At 45.7% G+C, this 26,352-nt stretch overlaps 1 protein-coding gene across 1 annotated transcript in view; it reads right to left on the minus strand.

Annotated features, from left to right (window-relative positions):
* Positions 1 to 26,352, minus strand: part of CFTR (CF transmembrane conductance regulator) — a 275,425-nt gene that overhangs the window by 108,176 nt on the left and 140,897 nt on the right. The window contains exon 12 of the mRNA XM_077472949.1: positions 5,058 to 5,152. Coding sequence (XP_077329075.1) covers positions 5,058 to 5,152 — 95 coding nt within the window. The remainder of the gene's footprint in view (positions 1 to 5,057; positions 5,153 to 26,352) is intronic.

A 26,352-nucleotide genomic window follows, 5' to 3' on the forward strand; every position in this document is an offset into this window, starting at 1 on the left:
ATCATCTCCTTTGGATCTACCATCAACCATGCAGTGCAAGGGCTGCCAGATTGCATTCTAATTGAATTGATTGCTTAGGTTGGTCCTTATATTACACAGCTTTGGTACTTAATGTTATGGTCCTCTCCTTCTTCCCATGAGCTACGCCAATCCCTTAATGTTATTCATCCAACTCCACATCAACTTCAAATGTTTTAAAAAATGGTTTCTAACACTTCAATATACAGTATACACCTGTGAAAAATATTCTTAAGTCCTACAGCCAGGCCTATACAATGGAAGAGAAAATCTTTTGTGGTAATGATATGATGTAAACCTGCTACTGCCATTGAGAAATTTCATGTAACCCTTTCCCTTTTCAATTCTGTATTTTCTCTACCTCAAAACCACAAAATTGTCCACTTTCAAGGAGTTATGAATGTTTTATTCAAAACAGTAAGAGCTGGTTCACACAGGAACAACACAACTTCCAGCGCGACTTGTGGAGGCAACTTGGACATGACTTGAGTATGTATAACAGCGCGACTTGGAGTGACTTCAACACGACTTGGGGCGACTTACAACACGACTTTAAGTCGCCTCAGGCCAGGCGACTTTGGCCGTGGCCAATCAAAGAATAATCAGCTCTCGAGGTAGAATTCCACGTCAAATTTTAAATAAAAAAACGGCATGGGTTCCCCCTCCAGGAGCATACCAGGCACTTAGGTCTGGTATGGATTTCAAGGGGAACCTCCCTACGCCAAAAAAACGGCTTGAGGGTACCCCCAAAATACATACCAGACCCTTATCTGAGCACGCAGCCCGTCCGGTCAGGAAAGGGGGTGGGGACAAGCGAGCGCCCCCCTCCTGAACTGTACCAGGCCGCATGCCCTCAACAGGGGGGTGGGTGCTTTGGGGCAGGGGGGCGCCCTGCGGCCCCCCACCCCAAAGCACCTTGTCCCTATGTTGATGAGGACAAGAGCCTCTTCCCGACAATCCTGGACATTGGTTATCGGGGTCTGCGGGCGGGGGGCTTATCAGAATCTGGGAGCCGTCTTTAATAAGGGGACTTATATAGGCATAGGGCGTGGTCACTGGGTGATGTCACACGGTGACCCCGCCCCATACCCTGGGACTGTGACGTCATAAGGGGCGCGGGTCACCGTGCGACAGCACCCACCCCCATATTGAGGGCATGCGGCCTGGTACGGTTCAGGAGGGGGTGGCGCTCGCTCGTCCCCACCCCCTTTCCTGACCGGCTGGGCTGCGTGCTCGAATAAGGGTCTGGTATGGATTTTGGGGGGACCCCCACGCCGTTATTTTCGGCGTAGGGGGTTCCCCTTAAAATTCATACCAGACCTAAGGGCCTGGTATGCTCCTGGAGGTGGAAACCATGCCTTTTTTTATTTAAAATTTGGCGTTCCCCCTCGAGAGCTGATTATTCTGTGAGAGAGGCGTCATTGTCGCTTCAATATAGATGAAGATCTGACTTGGAGGCGACGTCCATTGACATCAATGGGTACAAGTCGTCTAGAAGTCGGATTGAAGTAGTACAGGAACCTTTTTTGAAGTCGGAGCGACTGCTGTAGTGTACATTAAGACGACTCCATTAACTAACATTGATTTTCTCAACAGCGCGACTTGGGGCGACCTGAAGTCGGATCCCGAGTTGCCCCTGTGTGAATGGGATCTAAAAGTAAATAATCACTAAACAGCAAACATCCACTTTCCCTCAGCGCTCATGAATCTGTTAAAATAAACAGGTCACAGACCCTTCAGCTGCTGCTATTAAGTGAATCAGGAAGTAAAAAATATGTCTACACACCCTAAGGAGATCTAGGCATTAGCAGCACTAAACTCTTGTATCAATCCAAGAAAGATATTCATTTTAAACCCATAATAATATATAAAACCAGCACAATATCCTCATTATAAACAAGAATAAAAAAGGATAAAAAAGTCACTGTAGTCATCTGTAACAAAATATCCAACAGTGCGTGGGGGAGTGTTGAAAAAAAAACCACACCACGTGGGACACCGCTCCCTTAAGATTTTACTCATGCAAGGTCACCTAACCATAAGATGACTATTGTCTGAGCTGATCAGCTTTGGCAACAATCTCTATATATTTAAGAACATCAAAAAAAATCCACACAGAGAAGCCTGACTGACCCATCTTGGTGGAAATAATAATCAGATTTCCCATAAAGTGCACATTTGGTCCTACCATGGACATTAAACTATTTACATGTTCCTAACGACATCACAAGAGCTTTAAAAACATCCCTGACCTCTCTAGCTGCATTTAATGTGAAGTTAATAATTCTCAAAGATTCTCAAAGAGCACAACAAAACTTTTAGGCTGACCATACATGGAGCAAATTTCTTTCCTGCAACCACAGGTTGAAATTGGCACAGTGTTGATGAGGGAATCCCCTGTGCCAGGCCATTGTCTACTCCCAGACCAGGGCAAGGGAAACCTCTCCCACCAGGAGAAGACAGTGATTATTGCTAGTGGCTATATCGGTAGAGGTAAAAAACGGCATTAATCAAGTTGATTGATCGATCAACTTGGTACATTCAGCCTGCCCATACATGGTTCGGCCAGTTCAGCAGGATCCAGTCGAGATTCGAACCGTGTATGGGCAGGGTGAATGTACCAAGTTGATTCGAACTGCGTATGAATAGGCTTAGTCTTTTAGGCCAGGTTCACACTGCTCCAACATGAAAATCGCATGACTTTGCCAGGCGACTTTGGAGTGACTTACTTCGATGCAAAATTGATGTAACTTCCACACGATTTAGAAGCAACTTCAGGGAATGCCTGTGTAATCTTTCTGTAATGTCGGATCCATATCACATCAATTAAGATGAGGATCCGACTTGGACGCAACTTCCATTCAATTCCATGGGCTGAAATCGGACAGAAGTCAGACCAAAATTAGTGCAGGAACCTTTTCCAAAGTCGGACCGACCCAAGTCAGACCAGTTAAGATGGCTCTCATTGGGAAACATTGATGTTTACATGTCATGCGTGAAATGTGCTCTCAAAGTCGGAGCGCATGTCGCACCAGTGTGACTTGGGCCTTAGTGGTTTCCAACACCTTACAAACACCTGATCACTGATTATAATAGAGGGCTGGCAGCCTGCCAAGATCTCCTCTCATAGAAAAAAAAATCTAAAAAATCCTGCCTGTGTTGTGATACAGAGATGAACGAGGAATTGTTTTAACCCCTTTACGTTGGCATGAGAATGTGCTTTAAATGGACTATAATGCCCGAGGACAGAAGGAGGGGCTCCCAATGTTTCTGCACTGTGATCATTGGGCACGGTGCTGACATCATCAGGATCTCATTCTACCAGCTCCTGATCATCAGTAGGTTGTAGCTCTGTCACTGATAGAGTGCTCCCCAGCACTACACTATGGAGGTTATTTACGAAAGGCAAATATATTTTGCACTACAAGTGCAAAGTGCACTTGAAATTGCATTGAAAGTGCTCTTGGAAGTTCAGTCACTGTAGATCTGAAGAGGACATGCAAGGAAAATAAAAAACAGCATTTTAGCTTGCACATGCAATTGCACTTTGCACTTGTAGTTTCTGTTCTTTTTAACCCCCTTCACTACTGCGTCCCGCGTGGCAGGAGATTCAGTTTTCTGTTGCCAGCTGGCCTGATTGAAAGGAAGTAAGCACTCAGTGTGTGCACTTCCTGTCAGTCCGGCCGGGAACAGGAAACTGAATCTCCTGTACCATGCAGACTGCAGGAGGAAGGAAGAGGAGCTCAGCCACGCTACAGGCTGCAGCTTATAGGAAGCGGCGGCAAGGCTGGGGCCCCAGGCCAGCTCAGGGCCCCAAGCAATTGCTTGTTTTGCCTGTCCTGTCGTAACGGGCCTGGATCTGGGCACAGGTGCATAGTAGGTTATGAGCATATTTTTAAGGTACATCTCCATAGCCAGGGCAGGACTTAGGGTGGTGGGGGCCCCTGGACTTGAGTCACTTTCGGGCCATACCTTCTATACATTATCGTATTTATCGGCGTACAACACGAGCCGGCATATAACACGCACCCCAAGTTTAGGCGGCAATTTTAAGGAGAAAAACTTTTAGGAGGGAAGTTTGAGTAAAACTTACATTTAAATGCCCATCAATGCAGCTTGATCAGCATCCATCTGCAGCCTTGCCCATCCATCTGCAGCCTTGTCAGTGTCATTTGCAGCCTTGTCAGTGTAGCCTTGTCATTTACAGCCTTGCCCCAGTGTCATTTGCAGGTTGTCATTGCATTCTTGAAGTTTAAAAATGGCGCCGCCGAGATACAGAGTCCTGTGTATCTCGGTAGCTCTTGGGTCCTCTCGGCGGCTCTCGGGTCCTCTCGCAGTCCTAAGCGGAGCTAAGAGTAGTATACTCGGCTCGGCTCACAGTCACGCCCAGTCCCTGTGTTATTTCCATCATAGGGTGGGACTGGGCGTGACTGTGAGCAGAGCTGAGCCGAGTACATTTGGCTATGTATCTCAGAGGGGCCCCCTATTGGGCGGGGCCCATGGGCTTGAGCCCAGTCAAGCCCAATGGTAAGTCCTGCCCTGTCCATAGCAATCCACCTTCTATTTAGTCATTCATGTTCATGATAATAAGACAGCCCTCTGATGTATACTGCTAATTTTTCCCTGGTATATGAGAACTATGTGTGTGCACTTTTTCCTCCTTGTTTATGTAACAGTTCCACATAACTGTAAAGGCTAAAAGTTAATCCTGTTATCCGATTTATAAACCTGTCCTAAATGTTCTGCTGTTTCACGGGCCATTTCTTTACCTCAAATCCTTCTAAAACAACAATGTTTTGCTTAATTCTATTCTTTAAAACAATTCTGTATTACAAGCATGCACTATAACATCAAAACGACCTTTTCAAATGACTGCTGTCTGTTATTAGAAATTATGTACGCAGGGGGATTATCAACACAGCAGGAAGTCATTTAATTCCTAAACTGGATTTACAATGTGACATTTATTCAAGTAGTACAGCGAAGTAATGATGCTATTAGATATGCTGTGGGAGGCTCTTGAAATAAAAAAGTTGTACCTGGCTAGAGAGATTCGTGCCCTCTGTCCTCCGCTCAGGGTGATCCCTCCTTCCCCTAGAACAGTATTGTCTTTCTCTGTAAACTTTTCAATGTCCTGTTAAATGAACAGACATGCAGCAATGGTGAAAACATAAGTACACTTTGGGGTTCATTTTACAAAAGCTGGAGAGTGAAAAATCCGGGGCAACTCTGCATAGAGACCAATCAACTTCCATGATTCAAAGCTTAAAGTGATTGTAAAGTCTATTTTTTTTTCCTCTAAAAATAACAAACATGTTATCCTTACCTCTTCTGTGAAGTTGGATTTGCACAAAGCAGCCCAGACCCTCCCCTTCTCAGGTCCCTCTTTGGCTCTCCTGGTCCCTCCCTCCTGTCGAGTGCCTCCACAGAAAGCAGCTTGCTATAGGGGCACCCAAGCCGAGTCACAGCTCCGTGGATCCATTCAGTCACGGGGCCCCGGTTCGGCCCTGCCCCCTCTCTCTCCTGATTGGCTGATTGGCTAACTGACTTTGATTGACAGCAGCAGGAGCCAATGGCACCGCTGCTGTGTCTCAGCCAATCAAGAGGAGAGTCCTGGACGGCCGAGGAACTTGTGGACATCGCTGGAGAGAGATGGGGCCCAGGTACGTATTAGGGGGTGCTGGGGGGGGCTGCTGCACGCAGAAGGTTTTTTGGAAATTGGAAGCTGGCTAACATGCATGACTGAACAAGATTTTTCACCTTCCAGTTTTAGTAAATCAACCCCTTCAACTCTGGTTTATACATTGGCAATTGTAAAACATGTGTCCACATCAAATTGTAACATAAGTATATAGTATACATCTGGCTATACATTAACCACTTACAGACCGGGTCATAGCCAAATGCCGGCTACAGCATGATTGGATAACTCTGTCAATGACATCCTCCCAGTATCGCACTCCAGTGCACCCCCTGGAGCGCACACCCGGGAATGTCCGTGACCGTTGGGGTAAAGGGACAATGACAGTGACCTTTTACCACGTGATCGCTCCGTCCAATGATGATCAGTTGTCTGGAGCATGTCCGGTCCAGCTCCTCCCCTCTCCTCGAAATGATCAGTACAGTGTATGAGGAGAGGAGGGAGCAGGTGCAGTAGCACTGTGGGCTGGATCTGAAGTGCCCACAGCACTGATCTATGCCCATCCATGGCTCATCCGTGCCTCATATATGCCCATCCATGCTCCATCCATGGCTCATCCGTGCCCATCCAAGCTCATCCATGGCTCATCTGCGCCCATCCATGGCTCATCCATGCCCATCCATGGCTCATCCGTGCTCATCCACAGCTCATCCGTGCTCATCCACGGCTCATTCATGCTCATCCATACCTCATCTATGCTCATCCATGCTCTTCCATTGATCATTCATGCTAATCCATTGCTCATCCATGGCTTATCCATTGCTCATCCATGCTTATCCGTGCCCATCCATGGCTCATCCACAGTTCCTCCATGGTTCATCCATGGCAATTCCATGGCTCATCCATGTCTCTTTCATGCCTATCCATGGCTCTTTCTTGCCCATCCATGGCTCATCCATGGCTTATTCATGCTCATCCATGCCACATCAGTGCTCATCCATGCCACATCTGTGCTCATCTATGCCTCATCCATGCCACATCAGTGCCCATACGTGCCACATCAGTGATCATCCACGCAACAGCCATGCCATATCAGTGCTCATTGATGCCACATCAGTGCTCATCCATGCCACATAAGTGCTCATCTGTGCCACATCAGTGCTCATCTGTGCCACATCCATGCCCCATCAGTGGTCATCTGTGCTACTCAGTGCTCATCCGTGCACCATCAGTGTTCATCCATGCCACATCAGTTCTCATCCATGCCACATCCATGCCACATCAATACTCATCTGTGCCATATCCATGCCACATCAGTGCTCATCCATGCCACGTCAGTACTCATCCGTGCCACATCCATGCCATACCATTTCTCATCCATGCCACATCCATGCCACTACAGTGCCCATCTGTGCCACTACAGTGCCCATCAGTGTCTCACAAAAGTATAATAGGTAGTCAAATTAGATTTGAAATGTATGCCCTTAGAACACCTGATGGTGCTCCTTGCATTGTGGGCCTCTGCATGTGGCCAGGCTGTGTAAAAGTCTCACACATGTAGTATCGCCATACTCAGGAGGATTAGTAGAATTTATTTTGGGGTGTAGTTGCAAGTATTCATATGATGTGAGTGAGAAACAATCTGTAAATATGACAATTTTGTGGACATTTTTTTTTAATTTAGCAAAGAATTGTGGGAAAAAATGACAACTTCAAAAAACTCCCCATGCCTCTTACTAAATACATTGGAATGTCTACTTTCCAAAAAGGGGTCATTTTGGGGGTATTTGTACTTTCCTGGCTTGTTAGTGTCTCAGGAATTGAGATAGGCCATCAGTACATCAGGTGCGATTAATTTAAATGATTGGCACCATAGCTTGTAGACTCTATAACTTTCACAAAGACCAAATAATATGCACTTATTTGGGTTAGTTTTACCAAAGATATGTAGCAGTATAAACTTTGGCCAAAAATAAAGAAAAATTATTTTTTTTACAAAATTGTCAGTCTTTTTTTTCATTTATAGCGCAAAAAAAAAAAAACAGTGGTGATTAAATACCACCAAAATAAAGTTCTATTCATGCAAAAAAAGGACAGAAATTTCATATAGGTACAGTTTTGCATGACTGAGTAATTGTCATTCAAATTGTGAGAGCACTAAAACCTGAAAATAGTTAGAAAGGGGGTTTAAGTGCTCAGTGAGCAAGTATTTAATACTGTACATGTGTACATCCACACAAATAGATGCACAAAATGCCCCTGTCAGACTACTGTATAGCTAACGCCAGCTGTCAGAACATCTGAACAGTGTCTGCAGCTGATTGCATGCAGGCACTGTTCAGATGACAATTTTTGGCCTGACTCTGTCAACCAAAATTAGAATGTTCACCCTTGCAGCAACTCCCCCTCCCCCCTCCAATATGTTCTCAATATGTCCTCAATATGTCCAGGTGTGCACAGAAAGGGAAGAAAAGCTTACTTTACTCTTGGCTTCAGATCCCTCAAGAACTGTGACTGGTCACTCGCAGCCTCTGTAAGCTGTGACCGCCTACAGTCACTCTTCAGCCTTCTCAACATACCATACAAGGTTAATGTTCCTTTATTATATGTGATGATGCCAAAGCTCCACCCACCATTCATAACTTCAAGCAGAGGACAAGAACGCTGGAGATGGCCAGCACAGGGTTTAACGTAAGTGATAGAGCGTGTATTATGCACCCCTAATTGCAACATTTATTTTTACTAAAATAATAAACATGCTATACTTACTTGCTCTGTGTCATTCTTACTTGCAATAGTATTGCACAGAGTGGCCCTGATCCTCATCTTCTGAGGTCCCCTGCCAATGTTGTCTGCTCCTCCTCTTTTCTGTTTGCCCCAATAGCAAGGCACTTGCTATGGGGGCAGATGTGTTGGCTTGATTCCAAGCCAAGTAGTGTGTGTCTATAAACACACATAATGCGGCTCAGCCAAGCCCCCCACCCTCTTCTCAAAGGATTTGACTGACAGCAGCAGGAGCCAATGGCTCCCACTGCTGCGCGAACATCCTGTGAGAAGAGAGAGAGAGGAGAATAACTGCAGCCAGGCACAGTGCTACATAAATACATCAGTAGTTAGAGCAGTCTTGGTATTGGAATCGGTGTATGGTTAAAGCTTGTAGGAGGAGTTTTCATTCTCCCCTGATTGTCCTATGAGGCTGCAGGACCCCTGACCCTCTGTTTGGACAGTGCTGATTGGCCCTGTGCTGATTACATGCACTCTCCCAAGAAAAAAAAAACTCTCTAGCAATACACACCAAACTAAGCATGTGCAGCTTGTCCCCTAGCCTCTGTTCTATCAGGAGATGGGTTGGGAACAGTGGAAGAAAGGGAGGATCAGAAAAGACAGGATCAAACAGTATTTTACATAATGCAGAGGATTAACCCCTTATGTTCCACAGTGAGTATAACAAGCATGTTTTATTGCAAATACAGACTCATTTTACTGTTGTGAGTTTAATAACACTTTAAGTGTAATATAATTATGCATAATAGTTAAAGCATTCCTTAGTTTAAGATAGAGAGATATGCCCAAGCTTTCTGTCCTAGGGACTACTCTCACCTAAACCTGAGATGATGAAAAATTTAACCCATCCCTACTCCACTAAAATAAATGTATATCTCCATGCTTGCAGGGCTTTTAAATAATGATATAAAGGGACATGGGCATGTATTGAAGATATATACTGCCTTTTATTCTTTTGCTTGCACATACACTTAAATAGAGAAACTTTTTATAAATGATTTCCTCTGTATAAACCAAGATAAACCTGACATGTAAAACAATAGAAGCTGGGTATGATGCATTATTAGCTAAGCAGGTGAACATTACAGCATGTCTCCTATGAGCTTGGTTTCACAATACAGGAAAGTGCCAGATGCCACGCACTTCATGGTTTAAAATACCCAGGCCTTTGACTATTGTTCTGTGGAACATAAAGGTCATCTTGCCCTTCTCCCTCACGGGGGTTATGGGCAAAGTTCCTGTCTTTTTGTCAGAAAACAAGTCCCCACAGTGACATCTGATTTGATTTATGATCCTACCATGCCTGAGTAAACACATGAGCACATTTCCAACAAATAAAAATGACACCCATTAACGCTCACATCAAATGACTAATGTGAACCCATAGGACTTTGAAAAAGTTTACTGATAAGAATTTATATAGTACATTGAATAATGTGAGAACCAAATTGCTAGACCTCCTACTGTACCTCAGGGTCGTACATTACATGCATGAAGCCAGGCAGTCAGTAAAATGCCATAACTCAGATATGGGAATGAATGTACACTGTGGTCAGTGGTGCAAAAAGAAAGGTTTGTTTTATTTAGGGGTTGTTCCGAAACCAAACTGAAAATAATTTTTCCAGTCCAACAAGAGTGTTTTTGCACACCCTTGTATAGAGCCTTTTTTTTTAGGAAAACAATAGAGTGCGACTGGGAAAGTCTATTTGGGATATTTTGCTTCTGCCCTTGAGACTGGGCAGTCAGTGGGGTATCTCTAGCCACTTACAGACCGGACCATTTTGCTGGTCAAAGACCAGACCACTTTTTGCGATTCGGCACTGCGTCGCTTTAACTGACAATTGCGCGGTCGTGCGACGTGGCTCCCAAACAAAATTGACGTCCTTTTTTTCCCACAAATAGAGCTTTCTTTTGGTGGTATTTGATCACCTCTGCGGTTTTTATTTTTTGCGCTAGAAACAAAAATAGAGCGACAATTTTGAAAAAAAATCATTATTTTTTACTTTTTGTTATAATAAATATCCCCCAAAAATATATAAAAAAAATGTTTTCCCTCAGTTTAGGCCGATACGTATTCTTCTACATATTTTTGGCAAAAAAAAAATCACAATAAGCGATTATTGATTGCTTTGCGCAAAAGTAATAGCATTTACAAAATAGGGATAGTTTTATGGCATTTTTATTAATAATTTTTTATTATTTTTTTTTTTACTAGTAATGGCGGCGATCAGCAATTTTTATTGTGACTGCGACATTGTGGTGGACACATCGGACATTTTTGACACATTTTTGGGACCATTGTCATTTATACAGTAATCACTGCTATATAAATGCAGTGATTCCTGTGTAAATGACACTGGCAGTGAAAGGGTAACCAGTGGGTGGCAGTGTAGGGGTTAAGTGTTCCTAGGGGTGTGTTACTAACTGTGGGGGGGTTGGGCTTTAATTTAGTGAACACTGATCTCTGCTCCAATCACATGGAGCAGAGATCAGCGTCACTAGTTGCTAGGCAGAATGGAGAAATGCTGTTTACAACGGCATGTCTTCATTCGGCAGCTCCGTGAGACGATCGCGGGTATGCCCGCGGCGATCGAGTCCGTGGGTCCCGCGACCGGACTCACGGGGGTCCCGACCAGCGCTTCAGATGGCACGCTTCCGATGGCAGGGCAGCAAATTTAAAGGGACGTACAGGTACGCCCATTTGCCTGTCCGTGCCATTCTGCCGACGTACATCGGCGTGCGCTGGTCGGCAAGTGGCTAGAGATCGCCTGGTGCCCTCAAATATACAGTGTAAAATTCGGGGAACCAGCTAGATTGCAGGACACAGGCTTTTCAATCAAACTTAATCAGCTTCACAGCAGCAAAAATAACAGAAAGAAATATCAGTCTCGCTGACTTGCAGAGCACAGAACTGCTGTTGCAGTTAAACAGTCCTTAATTTGTATCGCAGGTAACTTTCCCTGCTAGTAGGCTTCCAGGCAGGACACTGCCGTGTGCTTTCACAGCTTATCCACCATCCACAGTCTCCACTATACTATACCACTATACACCCACCTACAACTTCCTGTCTTGTTTTAAACCCACTTCCTCTAATAGGTGAGTTAACCCTTTGTTCCCTTAAAGGGACCACAGTCCAAACAGAGGGGAAATATAGCATCCTTCTAGGAGTGCTATCAGGACAGTGTGCTGGTACAGTGGCGACTTGAGCTCCAAAAAAGCCTTCTCAGCATCTGCATTCCTCTCTACCATGACCGCTTTCCGACCCTTAATCAGATTGGTCAATGGTCAACCAATTGGTCAACAATTAATTACATACTGCGAAATGTGGCCAAAGCTAATTCGCACCTGGCTCTTGGGGAACCCCATTTACCACTACAACTTGTTCCCATGCCCAGGCCAAAGTGTGGTCCTGCATCTGGGCTGTACCAAATGACCTCATCCTCTTCCCCCAGCATTACCTGAAGTGGAGAAGGTCCCCCCCCCCTTCAGTATTCAGGTAGGTCTGTGAACTACATGTTTTGACATCCTTAATTGTATCACCATTAATCAAATCATTAGCAGTTTCATCATCTGGATCAACATTCATAACATTTGGCAGTTCAGGATCAACAGCAGGAAAAGAGCGGTCCGTCTCTGGAGCATTCATGTAGTATTCCTTGTTCCCATAGTTTTGCAAATAATGGTCAGTTTTGTCCTATTATAACATTATGCGCCAAGTACTTCACCACCTCCACCTCTTGAGTACCAATGCCATGGGCCGTGGAAATGGTCACCAAAATGAGAGGGTACCCTCTAGTGTCCCCGTGAATGCACACAACCTGTAAAGTTTTGCTTACTGGACCAATCCTCCCAATTAATCTAGGATGAACTAGGGTCACAGTGCTTCCGAAGTCCAACACAGCCTAGGCAGGGAGGTGGTTCACTTTGACTTCAGACTCAAATTTGAGATCCCTGCATTTCATGGGCTCCTCTTGCAGTGGACAGTGTGCCCGGGTATGACTCCAGGAATGACATTGCCAACATTGTACATCCCCTCCTCTCCAAACAGGAACAGAACACTGAAGAGGTATCAGGAGTGACTCTTGGCCTTTCGGGGGGTTTGCTCCAGGGCTCCATGGCACATCCTTTCGAAGGGTTGCAGTTGATCGAACAGGCCGTGGCAGACTGGGCCCTTGGTAGGGCCAAGCAGATCCTCCACCACTATATATCGTTCCACCATCTTGACAAGGAGGGTTACTGTTTTGGGGTCTCCATGGCTGAGCCATCATTGAAGAACACCTGACAGGGACCTCAGGTATTGGTCCAGCGCGAACCAGTCCACGATTTGGGGGCCAGACAACACCTCGGGCTGCAGCCATTTTTTTACTAGTTGCACCAGGTCATGCATTTGAGACCATGGTGGCCAATCTGGACAATACTTCCATTGGTGCACTCGTTGGGCCTGAACTGCCATAGTCACCCCCAGACGATGCCAGAATTTCTACCTTTTTGATAGTCTTTAGCGTCATTTGGTGGCAGGTCAAAGTAGGCTGGGCCACCAACAGGCGAGGTTTTTACTTGCTGCAGAGCCAACTCCTCTTTGTGGTGATTTTATTGTAGCTGCAGCTGGGTTGCTAAGCGCTGATTAGCTTCCTTGTGGCGCATCTACGCTTGCATATTAGCCAGGGAAAGCTGTTCAATTAGCTCCTCCATTGGTTCAGCTTTCAAGGTTTTTACAGCTTTAACCCAGCACATAAGTCCAACGCACTGTCTCTGTAAATGTCAGTTTTTAAGTCCAATGCAAAAAAAAAATATATATATATATATATATATATATATATATTTTTTTTTTTTTTTTCCTTCTTATGCCTGTTATTCTGTCCTGCCCGCATTCTCCACCAGATATAAAGTTCGGGGAACCAGTTAGATCGCAGGACACAGGCTTTTCAGTCAAAAGGAGGTTTATTAAACTTAAACAGCTTCACAGCAGCAAAAACGACAGAAAGAAATATCAGTCTCACCGAATTGCAGAGCTCAGAACTGCTGTCGCAGTTGAACAGTCCTTAATTTGTATCGTAGGTTGCTCTCCCTAGTCCTTAACCCTAACCTTAACATGCGTCTTTGGACACAAAGGTTTTTGCACTACTTTGATGCAATTTTGATGATATTTTCATGCTACTTGAGAGCCAGAGAGTGTAAAGTTGCATCAAAGTCAACGGTCATACTTTCCTATTAGCCCAAAAAAATAAATTGCAAAATGCATTAAAAAGGCAACGCCTGCATTTTTAGTGCAGGTCCATTGAAGTATATTACATGCAAAATGCAATCTGCTGCAGGAAAAAAGTCCCCGACCCTAAAAAAATGCCCCAGCTCAGCTAGTGACCTAGATCCATAGGAGACCATGGTAAATGAACTATAGTGCATTTCTGCAAAACGCACTAAAAAACACAGTATGAAGAAAAGATAAAGCCACTATGCTAAACTAAATTGATACTTGTGTGGTTGCCAACGATTTATATTTATTGCTTTTCTCAGAGTATAAGGTTAGAAGTTTTAGAAAGAATGCAATCTGATTGATCTGAGGATATGCATCTGGTAGCCAAACTACCAGGTAACAGGTTGAAATGATCGGTAAACAGACAGACTGTAATACTTAAGCAATAATGGAATTTTAATAGCGCTCCATTACAATTATATCCAAAGTTCTGAGTTAAATTGCTGTAAAGGAGACGTCAGAACAAACAATGGCCTGGGATTTGGCAATACAAGGCTAAATAAAATGATGTGGGGAAACTACATTAGGGGAATGAGTAGCTGGCAGTGTTAAATGACAATAAAAATAATCCTTTGCAGGACTATCAAACACTGCTCTGATTCCGATAGCACTCAGGATTTACAAACTGTGTTTTATGGGTAGACGAACGTTTGTTTAATAAATTGTGGTTTTATTTGAGTTGAGCACACATTGCCTATGTATTTTCTATTGCCTTGTACCAGAATATCTGGAATATCTACCTGCCTATAAAGATAACTTTACTACAAAGATAATTATGCTGACTACATACTCTATAATATGAGGTTATTGGTCAGATAGTGTTGTGTGCATACAAAGTCACTCTACGCAAATAAATCTAACTAGATATGTGAGGTAATATCGCAAGAGTATGATAGTTCCTGCATAATTGTCCTCTATCTACATCTCTAGTGGCCAACCTGTGACCCGAGGGCCACGTGAAAAACCTTTTAGTTTGCCCTCAGACCCCTTGGAATGAGAGAATTTTTTAAGTGAAAAAAAGCTATGATTTCTGCAAGGCTTATGTAAAAGGTCCAAGTCTCTCGCTGTCTTCTGCAGCATGTCTCCAGTCTCCAAACGAACATGTAGCATGTCCATAGTCTATGACCATCATTTCTTCCAATATGTCTGAAGTCTTTTCCAGCAGTACATATACAGATTATTATGTGGCGGACCTATGGTGTTTGAGGCCCTCTATACCTCATGGGCTGATAATGAAAAACTCTGGTCTACATAGAGAATATGTTACTCCAACATTTTATCTTACTGATAGGTGTCTGTTGTACCATGTACTTGTATTAAAAAGTATCCTGTTCTCTTTGTATTGCTTCCTTTGTGTGAAATACCTGATGATCCTGCCAGTCCCCTGCTTTCCTATTGCAAACTGACCACACTAGACATGAGGACACATCTATCTCAGCATGGTCAATTTTCTGGCTGTGCTAGGAGAACAGCCTGCCTCTCCCCCAGTGATCAGACATGTGCTGAAAGCCCGTCCACACAGCTAATCACTGGGAAGATTAGTGCCTTGCTGCTCTCTATCCCCAGCTCTCTAAGTCCCTTATTCAGCTTAGAACATAGATTATGTGATCACTTATAAAAAAAACAAAAAAAGTATTTAAATATGTATACTGTATGTGTATATATATATATATATATATACACACACACACACACACACATGCGCGCGCGCGCGCTCCGGGATACATGGCAGCGGCGAAGAGGAAGACGGAGGACTGCTTCAGGGGCTTCGTTCTCAGGTAAGTTATTCATAATGAGCTAGTATGCTATGCATACTAGCTCATTATGCCTTTGCCTTACAGGGTGCGTTTTAACAAAAAATTAAAAATTTCCCTTTACTTCCACTTTAACCCTCTTGGGCATGGAGTTGACCCGAGCTTCACAGGTTGCCTCTAGAGTCCTCCTCCACTCCTCCATGACTACATCACAGAGCTGGTGGATGTTAGAGACCTTGCACTCCTCCACCTTCCATTTGAGGATGCCCCACAGATGCTCAATAGGGTTTAGGTCTGGAGACATGCTTGACCAGTCCATCACATTTAGCAAAGCTTCTTTAGCATGGCACTGGTCGTCTTGTAGGTGTGTTTGGGGTCATTATCATGTTGGAATACTGCCCTGCGGCCCAGTCTTTGAAGGGAGGGAATCATGCTCTGCTTCAGTATGTCACGGTATATGCTGGCATTCATGGTTCCCTCAATAAACTGTAGCTCCCCAGTGCCAGCACTCCCACCACTATGCTTGACTGTAGGCAAGACACACTTGTGTTTATACTACTCACCTGGTTGCCGCCACACACTCTTGACACCATCTGAACCAAATACGTTTATCTTGGTCTCATCGGACCACAGAACATGGTTCCAGTAATCCATGTCCTTAGTCTGCTTGCCTTCAGCAAACAGTTTACAGGCTTTCTTGTACATCATCTTTAGAAGAGGCTTCCTTCTGGAACGACAGCTATGCAGACCAATTTTATGAAGTGTGAGGCATATGGTCTAAGCACTGACAGGCTAACCCCCCCACCCCTTTAATGTCTGCAGCAATGCTAGCAGCACTCATATGTCTATTTCCCAAAGACAACTTCTGGATATGACGCTGAGCACGTGCACTCAACTTCTTTGGTTGACCATGGCGTGGCCTGTTCTGAGTGGAACCTGTCCTGTTAAACTGCTGTATGGTCTTGGCCACTGTGGTGCAGCTCAGTTTCAGGGTCCTGGCAATCTTCTTATAGCCTAGGCCATCTTTATGTAGGGCAAAAATTATTTTTTTCAGATCCTCAGAGAGTTCTTTGCCATGAGGTGCCATGTTGAGCTTCCAGTGACCAGTATGGGAGAGTGAGAGCAATAACACTAAATTTAACACACATGCTCCCCATATATATACTGTAACCTGGGGGACAGGTATCAGGTATAAAGCTCCCTGGGATGAGCTGTTTCTCAGGCACAGATACCAAGTCCAGAAACGAAGTGACCAACAGTGCTGTGTTTATTTGTGGTATATACACAAGTCCATATACAGGTGCTGTACAGTGCTCCAGAAAACAAAAAGCAAAGTAGTAAAACACAAAACCTTGCCGTGTCACGGCTCTAGCTATACAGTCTGCAGGCCCTCACTACCAGGCTGAACAAGCCTACTGCTTGTCAGTCTCTACAAAGAACTGCTTAACAGGTTTTACCAACCTTACTCTCCTCACAGACCAACTGTGTGTGTGTGTGTCCCAGGCAGAGAGCAAAGGCTGTCTGCTCAGGTGAGATTAAATTAGCCTGGGGAGGAGGACCAAGATCCAAACTGGATCATGGATCACAGATTTCTGAACGTGTATGAGAGGAGCCTGGGAGAGGTATAAACCCCGAACAGGACTTTTCCTGGCTCTCTCTGGGACGCTCTGCTACATATCCTCCCCCCCCTGTTTCAAACCCAGGGTTGGAACACCTGTGGCCCAACAGGAGTGAACACGGGACAGGGCATCTACATTCCCCATCTCAACACCTGGCCTCTGTTTTACTGTGAAGGAGTAATCCTGTAGAGCCAAAAACCACTGGTTCACCAGTCTATTAGTCTCCTTCTTTTGGGCCATCCATTTCAGGGGAACATGGTCAGTTACTAACTCAAACTGGCACCCTAACAAATAGTATCTGAGCGCATCCATGGCCCACTTTATGGCTAAACATTCCTTTTCAATGACTGCATACTTTTTCTCATGATCATTGAGCTTCCTGCTTAGGTATACGACAGGGTGTTCTTCCCCATTGTGTACCTGCGATAGTACTGCCCCGATACCAACATCAGACGCATCTGTCTGAACCAAAAAATCTTTAGAGAAATCGGGGGAGTACAGAACTGGCTGTGCACAAAAAGCCTTCTTCAGGACTTGGAAAGACTCCTCTGCTATTGAGGACCACTTCACCATTACAGAGTCTTTACCTTTCGTCAGGTCTGTCAGATGGACAGCTATAGTTGCAAAATTTGGAATAAATCTTCTATAATACCCCGCAATGTCAAGAAAGGCCCTGACCTGCTTCTTGTTTGCAGGACGTGGCCACTCCTGGATGGCTTCTATTTTACTCACTTGAGGTTTTATTACACCACGGCCAATAGAGTAGCCCAAATACTTGGCTTCCTCTAGACCAATGGCAAATTTTTTGGGATTTGCCGTAAAACCGTCTTTGAAGAGGGAATCAAGGACAGCCTGGACACGAGGCAAGTGAGACTCCAAGTCAGCGCTATATACCACTATGTCAGCTAAATAGGCTGCTGCATATCGTCGGTGGGGTCTTAGGGTCCTGTCCATGGCCCTCTGAAATGTCACGGGGGCATTTTGCAACCCAAAAGGCATTTTTTTATATTGAAATGAACCCTCCGGGGTCACAAATGCAGTCTTCTCTTTGGCACTATCATTCAGGGGTATTTGCCAATACCCTTTTGTCAAGTCCAAAGTGGTAATATAGCGAACTTTGCCAAGTTGGTCTATAAGTTCGTCTACTCTGGGCATTGGGTACGTGTCAAACTTTGTCACTGCATTAAGCTTCCTGAAATCATTACAGAACCTCCAAGTGCCATCCGGTTTCGGGACTAACACGATGGGGCTAGACCAGTCACTATTGGATTCCTCAATAACATCCAGCTCCAACATTCTTTTAACTTCATTGCTGATGTCTTTTCTCCTCGCCTCAGGAATTCTGTACGGTTTGAGCTTGACACGTACCCCAGGTTCAGTAACAATATCATGCTGAACTGCTGAAGTCATGCCAGGTAACTCTGAAGATTTCTCTCTATTCCTTATCAGGAACTCTCTAGCTTCCTGTTTTTGGGAACATGACAAGGTATCAGGAATTGTGACCTCAGGGATCAGAAGGGACTCAGTAACCTTAGGCGTTACCGGGAGGGATCTCGCAGTTAACGCCAGTCTATCTTTCCAGGGCTTTAACAGGTTTACATGGTAAACCTGCTCGGGCTTCCTTTTTCCTGGTTGATACACCTTGTAGTTGACTTCCCCAACTCTTTCAATTACTTCAAAGGGACCCTGCCACTTAGCCAGGAACTTGCTCTCAACAGTAGGAACCAACACCAGGACCCTGTCACCAGGTGAGAAAACCCGGAGTTGGGCCCCCCTGTTGAATATTCTCCGTTGGGCTGCCTGGGCCTGCAGTAAGTGTTCTTTTGCCATCGGCATGATTGCTGGAATCCTCTCCTGCATTTGAGCGATGTGCTCAATTACACTTTTATGGGGTGTCTGCTCCCCCTCCCAAGTTTCTTTGGCTATGTCTAAAAGTCCCCGAGGGTGTCTCCCATAAAGCAGCTCAAATGGAGAGTACCCCGTAGAGGACCGGGGAACCTCCCTGATGGCAAACATCAAGTATGGTATCAGGAAGTCCCAGTTTTTCCCATCCTTGTCAACAACCTTTTTTAACATGCTCTTTAATGTCTTATTGAAGTGTTCCACCAAGCCATCCGTTTGAGGATGGTACACTGAGGTTCGCAACTGTGTCACCTTAAACAACTTGCGCAGCTCCCTAGTTATTCGCGACATAAATGGGGTGCCCTGGTCTGTAAGGACTTCTTTAGGGATGTCCACCTGACTGAATACCATAAACAGCTCCTTGGCGATGTTTTTAGCAGAAGCGGTGTGTAAGGGAACCGCTTCAGGGTAACGGGTAGCATAATCCATGATTACTAGGATATGCTGATGACCCCAGGCAGACTCGGGGAGTGGACCCACAAGGTCCATGGCAATCCTCTCAAAGGGCACTTCAATAATAGGTAATGGCACTAAAAGGACTTCGGAAGTGGGGTAGTGGGGCTGACATCTGACACAAAGGACAGGATTGACAATAATTCTCAATATCTTTCTGTACCCCGGGCCAGTAAAACCTGCGCAACACCCTTTCAGTAGTTTTTTCAACCCCTAAATGGCCTCCTAGGAAGTGCCCATGGGCAAGTTCCAACACCACCCGTCTGTATGGCTTAGGGACCACCAATTGTTCAACCACTTCATCATTCATTTTACATACACGATACAGTAAATCCTCACTGCTGCTGAAATAAGGAAAACAGGGCCTGTCCCCTGGTTCGACAGGTACCTCATTAATCACTATTACATTTTCCCAGGCCCTGGCAAGGGTCTGGTCTTTTCTTTGCTCAGTACCAAAATTTTCTTTGTGCACATTAAGGTCAGCAAACTCCAACGTAGGCTCAGATTCAGCAGATGGCTGTCCAGCTCTACTGGTGGTGGGGACTTCCTCAGACTCCTCCAGTTCTCCTGCCATAACCGATAGAGGAAAACACGAGGAGTCCTGAGAGGAATCCCCTGTACCCACCTTGTCAGTAGTGGCCAGGAGTTCTGGCTCTGCCACTGAGTCAGGCACTGCAACCGGGTCAGGACGATTCCACAGTTCCCAAAACTTAGGGAAGTCCCTACCAATGATGGCCCTGTGCACCAAGTTGGGGACAAGTCCAACCTGATGGGTCACCGTACCTAAGCCAGTTTTAAACCGAACAGTGGTTATAGGGTACTCCCTGGTATCTGGTATGAATACAGGTCACAGCAATTTTTTTAGCATGACAATTCACAGGTTCAATCATTTCAGCTGTAACCAAAGTCACTAGACTTTCAGAGTCCAGCAAGGCTGTAATAGGCTTATCATTAACAGTCATTTGGCACATTGGTTTTCCCATATTTGGCGCTGCAGCGCATGAAACAGCTGCAAACATAGACTGTCTCCTAATGGAAAAATCGCACTGCATCGGTTCATCTGTCAATGGACAATTTGCTGCAACATGTCCCAGTTCTTGGCAATGAAAACACCTGACATTTCCCCAGTTTGGTTTGCTGACAGACAATGGCTTCCCTTGTTTGGGACGCCAAACTTCAGTCCTGGCAACAAAATTCCTCCCCCCTATTTCCTTGCCATCTTTTACCACCCACTTCCCTTGGAACAGTCTTACCGGTTGTCTGGGGAAACCGTGGCTTTTGGTGGAAAGTCCGCGCAGTTGTAGGGGTGGTGACCAGGTTTTCTGCAGCAAAGTACCTTTCAACGAGTTCCACCAGATTGTTCGCCGATTTGGGGTCTCCTTGACTCACCCACTTCTGCAGGGGAACTGGTAGTGACCTCAGGAACCGGTCCATGACCACACGCTCCACTATTTGTGGCCCAGACAGTGACTCCAGCTGTAGCCATTTCCTCACCAGGTGAATTAGGTCGAACATCTGCGATCTTGGGGGCTTCTCCCCTTGAAAGAACCAGCTGTGGACCCGCTGTGCTCGAACTGCCAAAGTGACACCAAGTCGTGCCAGGATTTCCCGTTTGACCTTTTCATAGTCTCCCTCTTCTGCTGATTCCAAATCATAGTAGGCCTTCTGCGATTCTCCAGAAACCAAGGGAGCAACCAGTCCTGCCCACTGGGTTTTAGGCCAACCTTCCCTCTCAGCGGTCCGTTCAAACGTTAGCAGAAAGGCCTCTGGATCATCATCTGTAGTCATATTAGAAAGAAAGCGACCCACATGGATGGCTGAGGGCTTGTCTCCAACATCAACTTTAGCAGGTGACCGCTGTGCTAGCGTCTCCACAACCTCCGTCAAGGTTTTCCTATCCGCTTTGGCATCAGTGGCTAGCTGATTGCTCCTGTGCGATAGCATTAGCTTGCTGTAGTGCAGCATTAATTGCAGCATTTGTTTGCACCTGTACAGCACTAATCTGTTGGAACAGTGCCTTGTTTTGCTCCTGTGCGATAGCATTAGCTTGCTGTAGTGCAGCATTTGTTTCCTGCTGTGCAGCGATTGCTTGTTGTTGTGTAGCATTGAGTACAGCGTTTGTTTTCTGCTGTGCAGGGTTGGCTTGCCGTAGTTCAGCATTTGTTTGCTGTTGTGTAGCGTTGGATATCATCAATTGTTTTAGGATTTCCTCCATGTTTTAGTCACTCTAGGAACTGGCCTTTTAAAGCGGGAGTCCGCCGTTTTTTTTTTTTTTAAAAGCCAGCAGCTACAAATGCTGCAGCTGCCGACTTTTAAAATAATGACACTTACCTGCCCAGCGCGCCAGCGATGTCGACACCCGAAGCCGATCTCTCGATCGTCTCTCGGGTGCTGCCGCCGCCATCTTGGGTATGGGAATCAGGAAGTGGAGCCTTTCGCTTTCATTTCCCGGTTCCCTACTGCGCATGCGCGAGTCGCGCTGCGCAATAAGGATGGTCCCCGTTGTCTCTGGGATCCATGTGTTTCCCAGTAGGCAGCGGGGGACCTTCGGAAAGGGGCGTAGATTCTGCGGAAAGGGGCGTACCTTCTGCAGAATCTACGCCGGAAGTGGTTGCAGATACCTGTACTGTACAGGTACCTGCATCCCCCTCCCCCCTGAAAGGTGCCAATTGTGGCGCCGGAGGGGGGGAGGGTTCCAATGAGCGGAAGGTCCACTTTAGGGTGGACCTCCGCTTTAAGTAGTAACTTACTACAGCTGCCCGCATTCTCTACCATATGTAACCTGGGGGACAGGTAGCAGGTATAAAGCTCCCTGGGATGAGCTGTTTCTCAGGCACAGATACCAAGTCCAGAAATGAAGTGACCAACAGTGCTGTGTTTATTTGTGGTATATACAAGTCCATATACAGGTGCTTGACAGTGCTCCAGAAAGACAAAATAAAGGGCAAAGTAGCAAAACACAAATCCTAGCCGTGTCACGGCTCTAGCTATACAGTCTGCAGGCCCTCACTACCAGGCTGAACAAGCCTACTGCTTAACAGGTTTTACCAACCTTACTCTCCTCACAGACCAACTGTGTGTGTGTGTCCCAGGCAGAGAGCAAAGGCTGTCTGCTCAGGTGAGATTAAATTAGCCTGGGGAGGAGGACCAAGATCCGAACTGGATCATGGATCACAGATTTCTGAACGTGTATGAGAGGAGCCTGGGAGAGGTATAAACCCCCGAACAGGACTTTTCCTGGCTCTCTCTGGGACGCCCTGCTACTATATATATATATATATATATATATATATATATATATATATATATATATATATATATATATAATATATATATATATATATATATATATATATATATATATATATATATATATATATATACACAAATGTTTTGCCTTTAATTTCTATTTTAAACATACTGTGTACTTTAGCAGGCTCTACTGACACTAACTGAGTAATTTGGAGGCTTACAGACAGAAAGTGTGCTGAGAGGAAGTGACTTGTTGCTAGGGATGAGTCGAACACCCCCCGGTTCGGTTCACATCAGAACTTTGGAACGGACCCCAAATTCGTACAAACGTTAGAACCCCATTGAAGTCTATGGGACTCAAATGTTCGAAATTAAAGGTGCTAATTTTAACGGCTAATATGCAAGATACTGTCCTAAAAAGTGTTTGGGGACCTGGCTCCTACCCCAGGGGACATGGGTCAATGCAAAAAAAACTTTTAAAAATGGCCATTTTGGCGGGAGCACTGATTTTAATGATGATTAAAGTGAAAAAAAAAAAGTGAAATATTCCTTTAAATATCGTGCCTGGGGGGTGTCTGTAGTATGCCTGTGAAGTGCCACGTGTTTCCCGTGTTTAGAACAGTCCCTGCACAAAATGACATTTAACAGAAATAACGTCCTTTAAAACTGCTTGCGGTTTTAATGTTATATCTGGTTCCTGCAATATGGTTGAAAATCATTGAGAAAAATGGCTTGGGTAGCCCTCCCTGCCCATTACCAGCCCCTTTGGGTCTTGTAGGCATATTAAGGGGAACCCCGTACCCATATTAAAAAAAGGAAATATGTGTGGCCCCCAGGCCCTATATACTCAGAACAGCAGTATACAGGTGGTGCAAACAAGACAGGGACTGTGTAGGTTTGTTGTGTTAAGTTGAATCTGTTTGTAATTTTCAACTGGTACATTTTTAAAGTGTAGCTCCAGTCAAAAAAACTATTTTTAAGCTTTTTGGAAAACATAGGGAAGGGTTATCACCCCTGTATAATTTGTTTTGCTGTCCGTCTTTTTCAGAGCACGCAGACAGCACGCACAATCTCCTACCGCTGACTGCAAGCTCTATTTAAAACAAGCAAGATAGTTAGCTATATAGGTGGATATAGCGGTGTATACTGCATTCAGAGCACGCAGACAGCACGCACAATCTCCTAACACTGACTGAAAGCTCTATTTAAAACGAGCAAGATATTTAGCTATATAGGTGGATATAGCGGTGTATACTGCGTTCAGAGCACGCAGACAGCATGCACAATCTCCTAACACTGACTGAAAGCTTTATTTAAAACGAGCAAGATATTTAGCTATATAGGTGGATATAGTGGTGTATACTGCGTTCAGAGTACGCAGACAGCACGCACAATCTCCTAACACTGACTGAAAGCTCTATTTAAAATGAGCAAGATAGTTAGCTATATAGGTGGATATAGCGGTGTATACTGCGTTCAGAGCACGCAGACAGCACGCGCAATCTCCTAACACTGACTGAAAGCTCTATTTAAACGAGCAAGATATTTAGCTATATAGGTGGATATAGCGGTGTATACTGCGTTCAGAGCACGCAGACAGCACGCACAATCTCCTAACACTGACTGACAGCTCTATTTAAAACGAGCAAGATAGTTAGCTATATAGGTGGATATAGCGGTGTATACTGGGTTCAGAGCACGCAGACAGTACGCACAATCTCCTACCACTGACTGAAAGCTCTATTATAAAAGATAGATATATCGCTAGCTATATAGGTGAATATAGCGGTGTATACTGCGGTCAGGGCACGCAGACAACAACCACTATAGAAGAGCAAGAATGAAAAATTGGCCGATAACGATCGGTGTATACTGTGTTGAAGGTACACAGAACACCCACTAACTGCTACAGATGCCAACACACTACACAAGGCCACCGCGCTGGCGGCCTTATATAGTGTGGGGCGTGTACTACACAGCCTGAGCTATGATTGGCCACAGGCATCCTGCCTGTGACCAATCATGGCTCTCCTCGCTGCCAGCGCTGTGATTGGCCAAGCATGCGGGCTCACGGTGCATGCTTGGCCAATCATGAGCCAGCAATGCACTGCGCCATCGCAGTGCATTGTGGGCCGTGAGCGCCACACGAATTTGGCGCGAACGGCCCATAACGTTCGGAATTCGCCGAACGGGCGAACAGCCGATGTTCGAGTCGAACGTATGTTCGACTCGAACATGAAGCTCATCCCTACTTGTTGCCTCTCCTGTCATGGCTAGAAAATGCTGGGAGTAACAACCATTTTTACTTTTAGCACACGTTTTATATTTAAGCACTCATGTAAGGTCCCATTTTATAATGGACAAATTTCTGAAGTCACTGTGGCCATTTTACAAATCTTAACCGGGCCTCTTTTTTTAGATGTGCTGTTTACAAGTTAAAAACATTTTTTTTGCTAGAAAATTATCTAGAACCCCCAAACAGTATAATTTTTTTTTACCTAATACCCTAGAAAATAAAATGGCAGTCTAAGGCCGCGTACACACGGCGGACTGTCTGCCCAACTCAGTCCGCCGAAACACATTTCAGCGGACAGTCCGCTCGTGTGTGGGCTTCAGTGGACTTTTTCAGCGGACAGTCTGGCGGACTAAGTCTTTCGGAATGTTGGAAAGACTGTCCGTCGGACTCGCATTTCAGCGGACAGTCCGCCCGTGTGTGTGCCAGTCCGCCCTACTTTTGAAATGAGCGGACTTTTCCCGCCCGACGACAGAAGACCGGGCCACCGCCTGTAAAAGAGGTATAAGAAGGCGCGGTGGCCCGGCAGAAGAACCGAAGAGGGGGACAAGACCCCCGAAGTCGGGAGAAGAGGCCGGCGGCGGGGAAGAAAGCCGGACTCCTCCGCTAGCAAAAGAGCTACAAGAAGATAGCGGAGGAGTCCGGCGAGAAGACCCCCGAAGACGGAAGACCCCCGGGGCTGTGCAATAAAATATTTTATCTCGTGTGTTGTGTTTTTTTTTGGTACTTTTATTTTACAGGTGAATGGGTAGGGGTACATTGTACCCCATACTCATTCACATAGGGTGGGGGGCTGGTATCCGGGGGCCCCCTTATTAAAGGGGTCTCCCGGATTCCGATAAGCCCCCCGCCCGCAGACCCCGACAACCAACGGCCAGGGTTGTCGGGAAGAGGCCCTTGTCCTCATCAACATGGGGACAAGGTGCTTTGGGGTGGGGGGGCCGCGCGGCCCCCCCTTCCCCAAGGCACCCCCCATGTTGAGGGCACGCGGCCTGGTACGGCTCAGGAGGGGGGGGCGCTCGCTCGCCCCCCCTTTCCTGGCCGGCCGGGTAGCGTGCTCGAACAAGGGTCTGTTGTGGACTTGGGGGGACCCCCACGCTGATTTTTTTCGGCGTTGGGTTCCCCTTTAAGTCCATTCCAGGCGGCGGGGTCAGCGACGTCTGCTTCGCGGGCCCCGCCTACCTGGAGACGCGCTCGAAATGAGCGGACTTTCCTCCGCGTGTGTGGGCGAGTCCGTTCATTTCAAAAGTAGGGCGGATTGTATGGCGGACTTAGTCCGTCGTATTAGTCCGCTCAAAAAGTGGTGTGTGTGGTCAAGTCCGTTCATTCGAAAGTATGACGGACTGTCTGTCGGATTGTCTGACGGACTTAGTTGGCCAGAC

The sequence above is a fragment of the Lithobates pipiens genome, unplaced genomic scaffold (assembly GCF_037356315.1).
Source record: "Lithobates pipiens isolate NorthernLeopardFrog02 unplaced genomic scaffold, aLitPip1_a1.2 Scaffold_8, whole genome shotgun sequence".
Taxonomy (NCBI): domain Eukaryota; kingdom Metazoa; phylum Chordata; class Amphibia; order Anura; family Ranidae; genus Lithobates; species Lithobates pipiens.